General features: G+C 43.8%; 1 protein-coding gene across 2 annotated transcripts in view; it reads left to right on the forward strand.

Moving 5' to 3' along the window:
• Positions 1 to 15,634, forward strand: part of DCLK3 (doublecortin like kinase 3) — a 46,060-nt gene extending 30,426 nt beyond the window's left edge. The window contains exons 3-5 of one of the 2 annotated variants that reach the window (XM_054021031.1): positions 10,942 to 11,074; positions 11,917 to 12,084; positions 15,198 to 15,634. In XM_054021031.1, coding sequence (XP_053877006.1) covers positions 10,942 to 11,074; positions 11,917 to 12,084; positions 15,198 to 15,394 — 498 coding nt within the window. In that variant the 3' untranslated portion in view covers positions 15,395 to 15,634. The remainder of the gene's footprint in view (positions 1 to 10,941; positions 11,075 to 11,916; positions 12,085 to 15,197) is intronic. The other variant, XM_054021032.1, reaches the window with a different exon arrangement.
• Positions 15,635 to 15,893: the final 259 nt, after the last annotated feature.

Below are 15,893 nucleotides of genomic sequence, written 5' to 3' on the forward strand. Positions count from 1 at the left end.
GGGAATCAATTTGGAGTGGGCAAATCTACTGTGGGGGCTGCTGTCATGCAAGTAGCCAAAGCAATCATTAAGCTGCTACTACGAAAGATAGTGACTCTGGGAAATGTGCAGGCCATAGTGGATGGCTTTGCTGTAATGGGATTCCCTAACTGTGGTTGGGCGATAGATGGAACCCATATCCCTATCTTGGCACCAGAGCACCAGGGTACCCAGTACATAAACCGCAAGGGGTACTTTTCAATGGTGCTGCAAGCACTGGTGGATCACAGGGGACGTTTCACCAACATCAACGTGGGCTGGCTGAGAAAGGTTCATGACACTCGCGTCTTCAGGAACGCTACTCTGTTTAAACGGCTGCAGCGAGGGACTTACTTCCCGGACCAGAAAATAACGATTGGGGATGTTGAAATGCCTATAGTTATCCTTGGGGACCCAGCCTACCCTTAATGCCATGGCTCATGAAGCCATACACAGGCAGCCTGGACAGGAGTCAGGAGCTGTTCAACTACAGACTGAGCAAGTGCAGAATGGTGGTAGAATGTGCATTTGGCCGTTTAAAAGGTCGCTGGCTCACGTTACTGACTTGCTCAGAGCTCAGCCAAACCAATATCCCCATTGTTATTGCTGCTTGCTGTGTGCTCCACAGTTTCTGTGAGAGTAAGGGGGAGACCTTTATGGCGGGGTGGGATGCTGAGGCAAATCGCCTGGCTGCTGATTATGCGCAGCCAGACACCAGGGCGATTAGAAGAGCACACTAGGAAGCGCGGCGCATCAGAGAAGCTTTGAAAACCAGTTTCATGACTGGCCAGGCTACAGTGTGAAATTTCTGTTTGTTTCTCCCTGATGAAAACCCGCCTCCTTTATTGACTCATTCTATGTAGGTAACCCACCCTCCCCCTTCGATCACAGCTTGCTTTCAAAGGAAATAAAATCACTATCATTTAAAAATCATGTATTCTTTATTAATTGATTATAAAAAGAGGGAGAGAACTGACAAGGTAGCCCGGGTGGGGTTTGGGAGGAGGATCGGAGGGAAGGAAAAGGCCACTTAAAAAAAAGTTAAAATAATGACAGCCTTTTGCTTGGGCTGTCCACTGGGGTGGAATGGGAGGGTGCACGGAGCCTCCCCCGCCCAGCGTTCTTACACGTCTGGGTGAGGAGGCTATGGAACATGGGGGTGGGGGGTTATACAGGGGCTGTAGCGCCAGTCTGTGATAGTGCTGCCGTTCCTGAAGCTCCACCAGATGCTGGAGCATGTCTGTTTGCTTACGCAGCAGCCCCAGCGTTGCATCCTGCCTCCTCTGATCTTCCTGCCGCCACCTCTCATCTCAAGCATCCCTTCTGTCCTCACACTGGTCCTTCCTGTCCTCGTGTTCACTGGCATCTTTCCTATACTTTGAAACCATGTCCTTCCACTCATTCAGATGAGCTCTTTCATTGCAGGTGGATTCCATGATTTCCGCGAACATCTCGTCTCGCGTCCTCTTTTTCCGACGCCTTATCTGAGATAGCCTTTGGGACGGAGGAGGGAGGCTTGAAAAATTTGCAGCTGCTGGAGGGAGGGAAAAAAGGAGAGAATTTTTTAAAAAGATACATTTTACAGAACAATGCTTATACTCTTTCACGGTGAACAACGCTATTCAGATTACATAGCACATGTGATTTCTGTGCAAGGTCGCATTTTGCCTCTTAATATTGAGTGCCTGTGGCTTTGCTGCTAGAGATCACAGATGCAGGTCCGGGCAACAGAATTCGGCTTGCATGCGGCCATGGTAAGCCATTGTCTTTCGGCTTCTGCGGCCTCCTTTCCCACATACCAAGTAAAGCCCGTTGAGTGCTGCGGTTTTCCTGTTAACCTTCAGCTGCAGAAAACAAACTAACTTCCCCCCATCCAATTCTCTGGGATGATCGCTTTATCCCCCCCCCCACTGCGTGGCTGGTATCAGGGAAGATCCCTGCTAGCCACACGTGAAAAGCTCAGCGCCAATCCTCCACCCCACCCTCCTGCACTTGGCTTACTACAGGGAAGGATTTCTTTTCAGCCACAGGCAAACAGCCCACTAGGAAGGGCCACCTCTATCCCCTTAATTAAATTCCCATATTTCAACCAGGTTACCATGAGCGATATCACTCTCCTGAGGATTACACAGCGAGATAAAGAACAGATGTTACTTGAATGCCAGCAAACACCGGGACCATACGCTGCCAGGCTTTGTCATGCAATGATACCAGATTACTTGCTGCAAGCATGGCGTGGTCAAGTGTCCTACCATGGAGGACGGAATAAGGGTGCACTGCCCAGAAACCTTCTGCAAAGGCTTTTGGAGTACCTCCAGGAGAGCTTCATGGAGATGTCCCTGGAGGATTTCCGCTCCATCCCCAGACACGTTAACAGATTTTTCCAGTAGCTACTGGCCGCGAATGCATCCTAAGTCCTCAGGGCAAATTAATCATTAAAAAACGCTTGCTTTTAAACCATGTTTTATATTTTAAAAGGTAAACTCACCTGAGGTCCCTTCCATAGCGTCATGGTCTTGGATACTGGCTTGGGAGGGTACTTCAGTCAGGCTGAGAAAAAGATCCTGGCTGTTGGGGAGAACGGAGTGCTGGGTGCTCTCCGCAAGCTCCTCCTCCTCCTTTTCCTGTCCGCAGAATCCTCAGGTGTGGCTGATGAGATTACCCCCGCCTCAGAATCCGCGGTCAGAGGTGGGGTAGTGGTGGCGGCCCCCCCTAGAATTGCATGCAGCTCAGCGTAGAAGCGGCATGTCTGCGGCTCTGACCCGGAGCGACCGTTTGCCTCCTTTGTTTTCTGATAGGCTTGTCTGAGCTCCTTGACTTTCACGCGGCACTGCTCTGAGTCCCTATTGTGGCCTCTCTCCATCATGCCCTTGGAGATTTTTTTTCAAAAGTTTTGGCATTTCGTCTTTTCGAACGAAGTTCTGCTAGCACTGAATCCTCTCCCCATATAGCGATCACATCCAGTACCTCCCGTACGGTCCATGCTGGTGCTCTTTTTCGATTATTGGCCTGCATGGTTACTTGTGCTGATGAGCTCTCTGTGGTCACCTGTGCTGTCCTGTGCTGGGCAAACAGGAAATGAAATTCAAATGTTCGCGGGGCTTTTCCTGTCTACCTGGCCAGTGCATCCGAGTTCAGATCGCTGTCCAGAGCGGTCACAATGGTGCACTGTGGGATAGCTCTCGGAGGTCAATACCATCGAATTACGGCCACACTAACCCTAATTCGAAATGACAATATCGATTTCGGCGCTACTCCGCTCGTCGGGGAGGAGTACAGAAATCGATTTTAAGAGACCTTTATTTTGAAATAAATGGCTTCGTTGTGTGGACGGGTGCAGGGTTAATTTGATTTAACACTGCTAAATTCGAATTAAACTCATAGTGTAGACCAGGCCAAAGAGTGATGCTATGGGTGTTGGAACCCTACAGTGTTTCCGTTTTCTCCTTGACTATCTGAGCCTGTCCTCATACTGGATTCGCTGACAACTTCCAGGACTTGGGGAATGGGAGGTGTGGTGGTTTGAAAAGTGTGAATTGGGAGTGCTTTTTTCCAGGTGGGCCTTGAGTTGTTGATTGGAGGGAAGGCTTTGAGCCAGGACAACTGCTTTGAGCCAGCAGCTTTATAAAAAAGCAGCCAGCTATGAAGCGAGTGAGCTGCGAACCGAGGAGAAGCGAACAGAGGGAGTTTGCCTGCGGGGAGTTCCCACAGAGTTTTTTGCCTTTCTGTGAGGCTTCTGTGAGCAGTAAGTATAGCATCTGAAGAGGCTCTTAGAAGGAAGACAATATGGATAGTGAGCGATCAGCTGTTCTGACCTGTACGGGATGTGTCACGTTTGTCTTTCTCCCAGAGGATAGAAGTGACTTAATCTACAAAGTGCAAGCTGGTCTCAATATTGGAAGAGAAGGTTAAAGGACTAGAGACCCAAGTATCAACCCTGCGTTGCATCAGAGAAAATGCTGACTTTCTGGATAGAAGTCAGCATTTGGTACTGCAGGCACAGCAAGCTGAAGAATCAGAGAGGGCAGTGCAGAACGGGGAAGAAAATTGGCAGCATTTGACCTCCAGAAGAAGAAAGAGGAGAACCCATGTACCCCCGGTGCAGACAGAGGTAAGAAAATGTTTTCAGACTCTCTGCACAGGTACTATGGTAGAGAATAGTTTGGAAGAGTCATCTGAGGGAAGGGATCAGAAGGAGACCCCATCAACCGGAAAGCATGGGATGCATTGTCCTAGGGATGGGGGTTCCATGACCACCACTCCCAAGAGGAGGGACGGAATCATCCATCTGCTGTCCAGACCAGGAAACCTGAGAAGTGTGCTGCTTGCCCGGAGCTAGAATTCAGGACGTGACAGTGTGTCTGCTGAGACTGCCCTTGGACCGCTACCCCTTCCTACTTCTCTATGTGGGCATGAATGATACTACCAAGAATGACCTTGAGCAGGTCACTGCAGAGTATGTGGCTCTGAGAAGGATAAAGGAGTTTGAGGCGCAAGTCATGTTCTTGTCCATCCTGTCTGTTGAAGGAAAAGGCCCAGGTAGGGACCATCAAATTGTGGAAGTAAATGCGTGGTTGCACAGGTGGTGTTGGAGAGAGGGCTTCGGATTCTTTGACCATAGGATGTTGTTCCAGGAAGAAGGATTGCTAGGAAGTGATGGGATCCGGCTAACGAACAGAGGGAAGAGCATCTTTGCAGGCAGGCTTGCTAACCTAATGAGGAGGGCTTTAAACTAGGTTCACTGGGAGACCTAAGCCCTGAGGTAAGTGGGGAAGTGGGATACCGGGAGGAAACTCAAGGAGGAGGGTGCAACAGGGGAGGCCTCCTGATTCAAACTGAGAAAGTAGGGTAATCAGCTAGTTATCTTAAGTGCCTGTACACGAATGCCAGAAGCCTGGGAAACAAGCAGGAAGAATTGGAAGTCCTGGTACAGTCAAAGAACTATGATGTGATTGGAATAACAGAGACTTGGTGGAGTAACTCACATGACTGGAGCACTGTCATGGATGGGTATAAACTATTCAAGAAGGACAGAAGGTGGAGAAAAGGTGGAGGAGTTGCAGTGTATGTAAGAGAGCAGTATGATTGCTCAGAGCACCAGTCTGAAGCTGGAGAAAAACCTGTTGACAGTCTTTGGGTTAAGTTTAGAGGTGAGAGCAACAAGGGTGATGCCGTGGTGGGCGTCTGCTATAGACCACCAGACCAGGGAGCTTTCTTCTCTCTAGATGAGGCTTTCTTCGGACCACTAACAGAAGTTTCCAGATCAGAGGCCCTGGTTCTCATGGGGGACTTCAATCACCTTGACATCTGCTGGGAGAGCAATACAGCAGTGCACAGACAATCCAGGAAGTTTTTGGAGAGTGTTGGGAACAACTTCCTGGTGCAAGTGCTGGAGGAACCATCTAGGGACCGTGCTCCTCTTGACCTGCTGCTCACAAAGAGGGAATAATTGGTAGGGGAAGTAGAAGTGGGTGGCAACCTGGGCAGCAGTGACCATGAGATGGTCGAGTTCAGGATCCTGAGAAAAGGAAGAAAGGAGGGCAGCAGAATATGGACCCTGGACCCTTGCAGCTAGCAAGGGATGTAAAGGTTAAAAGGAAGGGTTTCTGCAGATATGTTAGCAAGAAGAAGAAGGTCAGGGAAAGTGTGGGACCCTTACTGAATTGGGGAGGCAACCTAGTGACAGATGATGTGAAAAAAGCTGAAGTACTCAATGCTTTTTTGCCTCCGTCTTCACAGACAAGGTCAGCTTCCAGACTGCTGCATTGGGCAGCACAGTATGGGGAGAAGGTGAGCAGCCATCAGTTGTGAAAGAACAGGTAAAGGACTATTTAGAAAAGCTGGACAAGCACAAGTCCATGGGGCCAGATACAATGCATCCGAGGGTGCTGAGGGACTTGGCTGATGTGATTGCAGAGCCATTGGCCATTATCTTTGAAAACTTGTGCCCATCTTTAAAAAAGGGAAGAAGGAAAATCTGGGGAACTACAGACCGATCAGCCTCATCTCAGTCCCCAGAAAAATCATGGAGCAGGTCCTCAACTAATCCATTTTGAAGCACTTGGAGGAGAGGAAGGTGATCAGGAAGAGTCAACATGGATTCACCAAGGGCAAGTCATGCCTGACCAATCTGATTGCCTTCTACGATGAGATAACCTGCTCTGTGGATATGGGGAAAGCGGTGGACGTGATATACCATAATATACTTTAGCAAAGCTTTTGATACGGTCTCCCACAGTATTCCTGCCAGCAAGTTAAATTAGTATGGATTGGATGAATGGACTATAAGGTGGATAGAAAACTGGCTAGATTGTTGGGCTCAATGGGTAGTGATCAACGGCTCAATGTCTGGTTGGCAGCCGGTATCAAGCGGAGTGTCCCAGGGGTCGGTCCTGGGGCCGGTTTTGTTCAAAATCTTCATTAATGATCTGGATGATGGGATGGATTGCACCCTCAGCAAGTTTGCGGATGACACTAAGCTTGGGGGAGAGGTAGATATGCTGGAGGGTAGGGATAGGGTCCAGAGTGGCGTAGACAAATTGGAGGATTGGGCCAAAAGAAATCTAATGAGGTTCAAAAAGAACAAGTGCAGAGTTCTGCACTTAGGACGGAAGGATCCCATGTACCGCTACAGGCTGGAGACCGACTGGCTAAGCAGCAGTTCTGCAGAAAAGGACCTGGGGATTACAGTGGACGAGCAGCTGGATATGAGTCAGCAGTGTGCCCTTGTTGCCAAGAAGGCTAACAGCATATTGGGCTGCATTAGTAGGAGCATTGCCAGCAGAAGGAGGGAAGTGATTATTCCCCTCTATTTGGCACTAGTGAGGCCACATCTGGAGTATGGCGTCTAGTTTTGGGCCCCCCACTACAGAAAGGATGTGCACAAATTGGAGAGAATCCAGTGGAGGGCAACGAAAATAATTAGGGGGCTGGGACACATGACTTAGGAGGAGAAGCTGAGGGAACTGGGGTTATTTAGTCTGCAGAAGAAAAGAGTGAGGGAGGATTTGAGAGCAGCCTTCAATGATCTGAAGGGGGGTTCCAAAGAGGATGGAGCTAGGCTGTTCTCGGTGGCAGATGACAGAACAAGGAGCAATGGTCTCAAGTTGAAGTGCGGGAGGTCTAGGTTGGATATTAGGAAAAACTATTTCACTAGGAGGGTGGTGAAGCACTGGAATGGGTTACCAAAGGAGGTGGTGGAATCTCCTTCCTTAGAGGTTTTTAAGGCCTGGCTTGACAAAGTCCTGGCTGGGATGATTTAGTTGGGGTTGGTCCTGTTTTCAGCAGGGGGTTGGACTAGATGACCTCCTGAGGTCTCTTCCAACTGTAATCTTCTATGATGAGAGAGAAACTATTTTTCCCCCCATGTAGTGTTGCCCTCCACCTATCAGTGGCAACTTTTGCAGTAGTCATTTGCTCTCATTGTTTTTGTTTTTTACTCCTCTGTCTGCCAGCTCCTTCCACACTCAGTGCAGCAGAACTGGGAGGCATAAGGGCTGTGGCTGCACTACAGAAACAAAATATGCTCAACAACAGGTGAATGCAGCTGCTCGGTCTCCCTCCGAGCAACTAACTCAGTCAGCTGAGCTAAACTTCGCTGTCGAGCAAGCAAACTTTGCTACCACAGATGTTGAGTGTGGTTGACTCTGTCCCACAAAAACAAGACACCTGTTTAATGTCAGTTGAAGGGGTGTAGGAGAAGCAGGATTTGACACCTCCTGTTAAACATGGCCCAGCTTCATAGTGTAGACATGGCCAGAGAAAGGGAGCAGGAGTAGCCGTGGTCAGGATAATGGAGAGGGGAAAAAAGGATCCACTGCTGCAATGGCCCTTCCTTCCAAGTCAAATAGTGGCTTGGTAATAGAAATCCTATGGGTGCACAGTGATGGATGCATTAGAAAACACTAACTATGATGGTGGCAGCACTAACCACCATGTTTTGTTGACAAGATTGTAATCTGTCCCATGGAACATACACTGTAGGCTTGGGAGAGGCAGTCGGTTTTCAGCTCAGTAGGCTGTGGAGCCATGGATATCGGTCACATCACTGAGATTATATACTTTGATCTCAGAAGGAAAAAGAGATTGACAAGTAATTTATTCTACCAGAGTGTATAAACGTTTGTGTAGGGGAAGTCTACTTGCTTTTCTGATGCCTGATGAAAGGCTCTATAGCAGAGAGAGAGAGATGATGACAGGGATAAAAGGACTGTGTGGAGCAATGATAGCCACCCCACCTGGGCTGGCTTTTTAATTGTTTCCAGGCACAATGAGCTAGCAGATCACTATGTGGTTGGGGCCTCCAAGCATCCCAACAATTTACAGCACTTTCTTTGAAAGGTGTGTTTTTTACATAGCCATAAAATATATCAAAGATGTTTAGTATTCCTACCTATTTCGCTACTATGTGAAAGGAAAACAAATCGGTGGTGTTCTGAAATAACAGGTGGTGCACCATCGCCACCTTGTGTTAGAATGAGAGAGTAGAGTTGAAGATTGGTTGATAAAAGAGAAAATACAATATCCCATTCAGCATGGGTGGATGCTGGTACCCACACACTCCTCATTGAGTTGACTGGGGTTCTGCACAGGAGCAGCAGTCTGCCTGCATGGAACTCATTGCAGGACTGGGGCCAATGTCCCCAAGTTTGTAAATGAGGATGTGAGAATTTCACTTTTATTTTAATAAGATAATTTGCAGGGTTTAAGTGGCCGTTGGGTATATTTGATATGCATTTATTAAATATTTGAAAAACGTTCCGTGTATATGAACGTAGGTATACATAGACATCTACATACAGGAAGCACATACATACACATTGTACATTAAGACTTTATGTATTTCGATTATATCCTTGTATCCTTCTTGATTTGTTGCTTGTATTTTTAAAGTGTGAGCTCTACAAGGTAACCTTGACTGAGTTTCCCTCTGCCAGTGGTGGGCAACCTGTGGCTCGTGGACCGCATGCGGCCCGTCAGGGTAATCCGCTGCTGGGTTGCCAGACTGTTTACATCTGTGCAGCTGCCCGCAGCTCCCAGTGGCTGTGGTTTGCTGTTCCTGGCCAATGGGAGCTGCAGGAAGTGACAGCCAGGCTCGTGCCACTTCCTGCAGCTCCTATTGGCTGGGAACGGCGAACTGCGGCCACTGGGAGCTGCGGGCAGCCGCGCAAATGTAAACAAATGGTCTGGTGGCCCGCCAGTGGATGCGGGCCGCAGGTTGCCCACCACTGCTCTATGTATAGACAATGCTCTAGAAAACTGTGGTTGGTTATCTTTGTATAAATAATAATGTTTTTTGCATTTTGTCAGCTGTGCTGCTGAGAAATTAGAATACAAAATGTCATCAGGGGAGTTGACTAATTCTTAAAAAAGCCCAGCAGGTTTGGGTGTGCATTACTAAAAAGTGGTATGGATTTTTTTATTAACTATATTATTAATACATACCTTATTTTCTTTTTTTAATTGAAAATGTCTTTAAAAAAAATTTTTTTTTGGCTTAATGGATTCGAGAGCATTGCTATGTTTATAATTTTTGCAATGAATACAAATGTACTTTGACTGGGTAGTGCATATGGGATAGCAGATCTCATCCCATCTATGCCCTCAGTTGTTTTGTTACAAGGACCATCTTGAATTTTTGGCCATCTCAAGCTGTGATTACAGAATGTGGGGTGTGCTTGGCATCTCACATTCTAACTTATCCCTTCAAAACCTGAGAAGTCCAGATTTCTCTGGATTTTGCTGGATTTCTTGCAGGAAAGTTAGCCACATTTCTTTGTTTCCTATTTTGATAGAGGCTAACACTTTCTCTTTCAAAGCAAAGACATGATTAGTTTTCTTTTTAAAATTTAGTATGAATACTAAGTACTGTACTAATATTAAGAATATTAATATACTCAATAGCATTTCTGCATTGCTGGACTTTCTAGTACTTTGGTTTCTCAAATGTCATGTTTCATTAATTATGGTTTTAAAAAATTAATATTAAATATCTGTACTAACAAAACTAGGATGGAAGGTACATTTTGAATATTTTCCAGAGGGATATCAGAGATGTAATCTGACAATGATGTATAGTGATGAGAAGAATGCTCCAGAGTCAGGGTCCCTCCCTCCTATCCTTTCTATATTATTCCTATGTTCAACCCCACCAATATCCATTTCCATAACAGGATGTAGAGTACAGATTTGGGCAGAATAATGTGCAAATTTTCAGGTTTTGAAAAACCTTAATAGTACCATATAAATGAATCAAGTTGAGGGGAATCAGTTTGCAGTGCTACTACAAAGTTGATATCTTATCTGAAATACCTGTGCAACATTGATGTGACCAGAAATGTTACTTAGTGTGTAGGGTGACCAGATGTCCCGATTTTATAGGGACAGTCCTGATTTTTGGGTCTTTTTCTTATATAGGCTCCTATTACCCGCCACACCTGTCTCAATTTTTCACACTTGCTATCTGGTCACCCTACTAGTGTGAAAGAACCCCACAGCCTTTTTCTTTGTGAAGCATGTAGTTTCCAAAGGTGGTCATGGTGGGTAAATTAACATTGAAATCTGTGTCTGAAACAAGAACAATTTCTTCTTTATTCATACCCGCCACACCACCTGTTTTTTCCTTGGAAATTGCTGAATAAGACAGTTTATAGAAGAGTGAGTTTTCTTTTTCATTTATAGCCTTTCCTTCTGAAAATATTCATGTCTTTTTGACTTTCTGAATGTAGAGACTGCTCTTGTTTATTGGTATGTTGATTTTACTTCACTTTGGCTAACTTGAATTTGTTACTTTGGGCTAAAGATTTTATCCTCTCTGTTTATCCCCATCCTGAATTTAATCTGTTCATTTGCTTCTCAAACGCCATTGGATTAAAGATCTGATTTGTGTTTTTTGTTTTGTTTTTGGTTTTGGTTTTGGTACAGGTTCAGCATAATGCAGATAAATCTACTATGTTGAAACTAGCAGATTTTGGCCTTGCAAAGAAAGTTACAAAACCCATATTTACTGTGTGTGGAACACCAACATATGTTGCCCCTGAAATACTTGCTGAGAAGGGTGAATATAATATCTTTTTTTTTTAAATCAATTACTCTGCCTTTTCTGTTCATAAAATATTTCTGTGCATTGCTTGTCACTAAAGAAACCTCACTAACCTTCCTATTATTAATGTATTAATACTAAAATGTATATTCTTCTCAGATGACAAGAATCAAACTAGCATAGATTATGTTTGTTAAAACTGTGTAAAGAAAGGAGGATTGTTTTGGTGTTACTCACTGAAGATTCCTGTTTTCTTCTACCTCATGGTCGAAGCCCCTACAACCTTATAGTCCCATCAGTGCAAGAGAAGGCAGTAAACCTGAATGGTCACACTAAGCAACAACCCAAAATACTGGAAGATCAAGAGAGAGAAGGAAGATTTGAAGAGTTTCTTATCCAAATATATTCAAACCTGGAAAAGGTTTGGGATTCAATTTGGCTCAGGGCATGTGTGTGCTGCTTGTGGTTCTTGTTTGTAGAGCAGACTCACCCATCTGTAATCATACAGAATTACAAAGGAAACTCGGGATCTGTTTACTGCTTGTGGAAGGGAATGTGAACCTAAAAAGAACTGGTTTACAAGGGTATTTTTTAAATGTATGCTGCATTTTTTCAATTAAGCTACAATAGACACTGGTGTTGTGACGCTGACAATGTTTGAAGAGGAAAGATGCTATGGAAGGACTATTATTATAAAATGATAGGATAGCTGTGGATCTATGGTGTTTCTTAAAGAATAAAGTAATATGAAACTGGCAGTTCCTTGCAAGTCTGAGTTTCATCTCTAAAAGGTATTTTTGGTAAGAGGCATTTAACCTGTGGTATGAAAAATGGTATTTTCATTTCTTTTTCCCTAGGCTATGGACTGGAAGTAGACATGTGGGCTACTGGTGTGATACTCTATATTCTGCTGTGTGGCTTCCCTCCTTTCCGAAGTCAGGAGCGAGATCAGGAAGAACTGTTTCAAATCATACAGCTGGGTCACTATGAATTCCTTTCACCATACTGGGACAGTATTTCGGGTGGTAAGATTCATTACTTATAACCTACCTCAGGATCTTACATACCGTCGCAGTATTTTTTAAAACATGACTTTAGTCCTCAATTCATATCAACAGCGGTGTGTATAAAAATCAGATCTGATACATTTAAATTGGATATAATTCCCTTTCTGAAGAGCAAGGTTTTTTTCTGCAGCCTGGCTATAAATGTGTCTACAATTAAGGCATCAAAGCAGTACATTTGGTGATGTTAGAGTGTGAAGGTCTGTGCAAAAAGACACACAAGGATAATGTCCAAGGGAGACACCATGGCCCCATAGAAGTCAATGGGATACCTCATCCAGTTTAGTACTTTATCTGTCTGCGGTATCTCTTTTGAAAACCCTTGTTCAGCAGTACCTTTAGTCTTAAGCATGCTCATAGAACTTTGTTCTTCCACAGGCCTGGCACCAAGTAACCAAACCCGGCAGCCAAAAACTCCCTCAATCGCTTGTCCTCCTCTGGTGCCTTACAGATTAAATCCTCTATCTTGGAAATTTGCCCTTTGTCTCTGCCCTCCTGGCTTCTCATGGGGGACAATGATGATGCCAAAAGACACATTAGGGATATGTCACCTTGTTGTACTATGGGTTCTGTGCTATATAATTGGTTATGTTTTGGCTATATATAGTGTATGTTTTATAGTAAGAATTAAGGTAATAAAATAAATAAATAGAATAGTGAATACTAGTATTAGCCATTTTTTTTAAAATGCAAGTAATAGAATTTTTATCTGTGTTTATGTTAATTAAATTAGAGGAATTTTGGAGGCCCAGGCCCCAATGTGCAAAAAAATAGTTACAAAATTTAGTAAGGTCTAATTTACGTCTTTCTCGTTCAACGTAAACACTGCTATTTGTTACCTTTTGAAGGTGTCTGCAAAGAATGGTTTGTATGAATGAGGAATGTATGCATCAGGAAAAGATAAGGTGTGAAGGCCATTGTTGAAGCAGATGGCCAAGGGAGGAGAAGTAAAAAAACTGAAAAAATTCAAAGACGCCAGAGAACCATCAACTCACATCCATGGTTGAGAAGGGGCAGATTAACGACCCTGAGGTGAAGGCTAGCATCCTTAAAACACAAAACAATTAATTAAATCAAAACCAGACCACTACCAAAATTGACCATAAAATCTTTCTGGTTACCTCACATTATAAATCAGTGTACAAAATAAAACCCTCGCAAATGGGTATGCCTCTCCCTGCCTGCCACCACAAAACCATGCAGTAAAAATATATTGCTAGGCACATGCATCTAAAATAAACTATAAAATATAACCCGTGTTGTATATAATAATCAATGTGTACGTGTTGTATCCTAAAAAACAATATTTAAAAAAATAACAGCATTAGCTAGCCATCAGTAAATAAGTATAAATGCAATGCAGACATTTTATACATTAATAATCACACTTATTACCTTCCTAAGCTAAAAAAAAGCCCGAAGTACCGTAATCGCCCCCTTAGCTAACTTCTCCATTTCCCTCGGTTTGAATTGGCAAAAATTAGCTAATCATTTGCTTCTAAAAGCAAAAGTCACTCAGTTTTTACAATAAACTCAAAAAATATAAAAAAGCAAATTCTCCAAATAACACATGCAAATAAAAATATAATTAAAATTGCTAATTCTAAAAAAAAAACCTTACTGCATATCATTGGTATAATGTTTTTACAGACTGGTCTCCCACTTTCAAAGGTATATTATCAATCATGCTTCATCCATTGTTAATTGTATTGGTACTATCCTGTATTTGCCTAATTAAAATGTTTTGTATGTGTTGCTAAATAAAAATGTTTGTCAAATTACAACCACATGCTCAAATTCTCTCCCAATACGTTGCTATAAAACAATTACCATATATACACATTCATAAGCTGAATATTTTTGGTAAAAAAGTGACGCATCAAAGAGTGGGGGTCGGCTTATAAACGGGTCTACACCAAAATTTGATGATTTTAAACTCTATGGAATCATTGAATTGAATATCCAAGACATTGTTGTTTTGTTTACTCATAGACTCATAGACTCATAGACTTTAAGGTCAGAAGGGACCATTATGATCATCTGGTCTGACCCCCTGCATGCTGCAGGCCATAAAACCGTCCCTACCTCTTCCCTGGACTCTGCTGTTGAAGTCCCCAATCCTGTTTTTAGTGACTTCAATCGGCAGAGACCCTCCTGCTAGCGATCCCTGCCCCATGCTGCGGAGGAAGGCGAAAAACCTCCAGAGGCTCAGCCAATCTGCCCTGGAGGAAAATTACTTGGAGTGTCTGCAGGCAAGGAGCCCCTCTGCTCCCTGTGGCCGCGGTTCGCCGTTCTCAGCCAATGGGAGCTTCGGGAAGCCCCACTTCATCAACACGCATTCATAGTTAAAAAGGGGCAAATTAACAACCCTCAGGTAAAGGCTAGCATCCTTAAAACAAAATAATTAATTAAATCAAAACCAAACAAAATAATCCTCCCCCCCCCCCCCAAAGGTGTTTTGCGCCATCATTGGGTATTCACCCACGAAAGCTCATGCTCCAATACGTCTGTTAGTCTATAAGGTGCCACAGGACTCTTTGCCACCCACTAAAAAGTAACCGGTCATAAACTATCACAGCAAAATCCATAAACATCAACAACAACAAAAACCCAACTATAATAACAAAGTGCTTTGCCATGGGGCTTTTGGTTCGTCTTGCCAGCAACTCCAAAAGCATCAAATCGCAACCAATCTGACTGGCCACTAAATTAATCCAAACTTTAAACTAATAACTACAAACATCAACTGGCGAGACTGTGTGCGTGGTGTGTGTGTGTGTGTGTGTGTGACCAAAAAGCATATGCTAACTGCTTTATTCTCAATAAATGCAGCGTGTTGCCTTTTCCCTTATAAAAAAAAATCTCGTGTGCTTTTTATAAGCATAACAACCTTGTGACATTAAATTCTGATTCCAGTCATTGCACTGACTCGGTGATAGTCATACGTATTGTTATAGCAAAAGTAGTAAGAAAATGGAGATAATGTTTTATTTGGTTGTAACTGGACATCAGGCCATCAACATCATCACACTGTACTTTTTTTCCCTTCTCCTATTTTTTTTGGCATGAAATAGCAGCGAAAGATCTGATAACCAGGCTGTTGGTGATAGATCCTCAAAAGCGCTACACAGCTCAACAAGTTCTTCAGCACCCCTGGATCAGAACAGCTGGAAAAACCAACAGCAGAAACCTGCAGAGGGAAGTGACAATAAATATCGAGCGCCACTTTCGGAGCCAGCGCAGGAAGGGAGTTGTAGATGACGACACATGAAACCCCTTCTCGTTAATAGAGTCCTCTTTGTTTTTTCCTTTCCTAAATGAATTGGGCCCATAGCTTGTTGTTGTTGTTGCTTGACCTTTTTTAGATTATGAGAATCTGGGAAAGTTCTGGAATTCCAAGGCCTGGTCCAGCTCCCACTGAAGTGACTGAGTCTTCCCACTGACTTCAGTGGGCACTGGATAGGTCTACACGTGTCTTTTTTTTTTTTTTTTTTTTTTAAACACTGAACTGGGCCTTTATGTTAGAAACTGTTTCTCTTTTATAGATTAAAAGTGTTTGCTTTTGCAGTTAACATCAGTAATGATTACTGAGTGTTTTCTGTACTTATTTTTATGGTAGCTGCCAGACGTTTTGTGTTTATGGCACCTTGTTTTGGTAATATGTATATGTACATACACACCCTGCACTTAACTTCTAGACCGAGCCTTTATACCAGTTACTGTTAGTGACAGAAATGATAAGTAAACAAAATATAAAGGAATATATCCTT

This window comes from Malaclemys terrapin, chromosome 2, assembly GCF_027887155.1.
Source record: "Malaclemys terrapin pileata isolate rMalTer1 chromosome 2, rMalTer1.hap1, whole genome shotgun sequence".
Lineage (NCBI taxonomy): Eukaryota > Metazoa > Chordata > Testudines > Emydidae > Malaclemys > Malaclemys terrapin.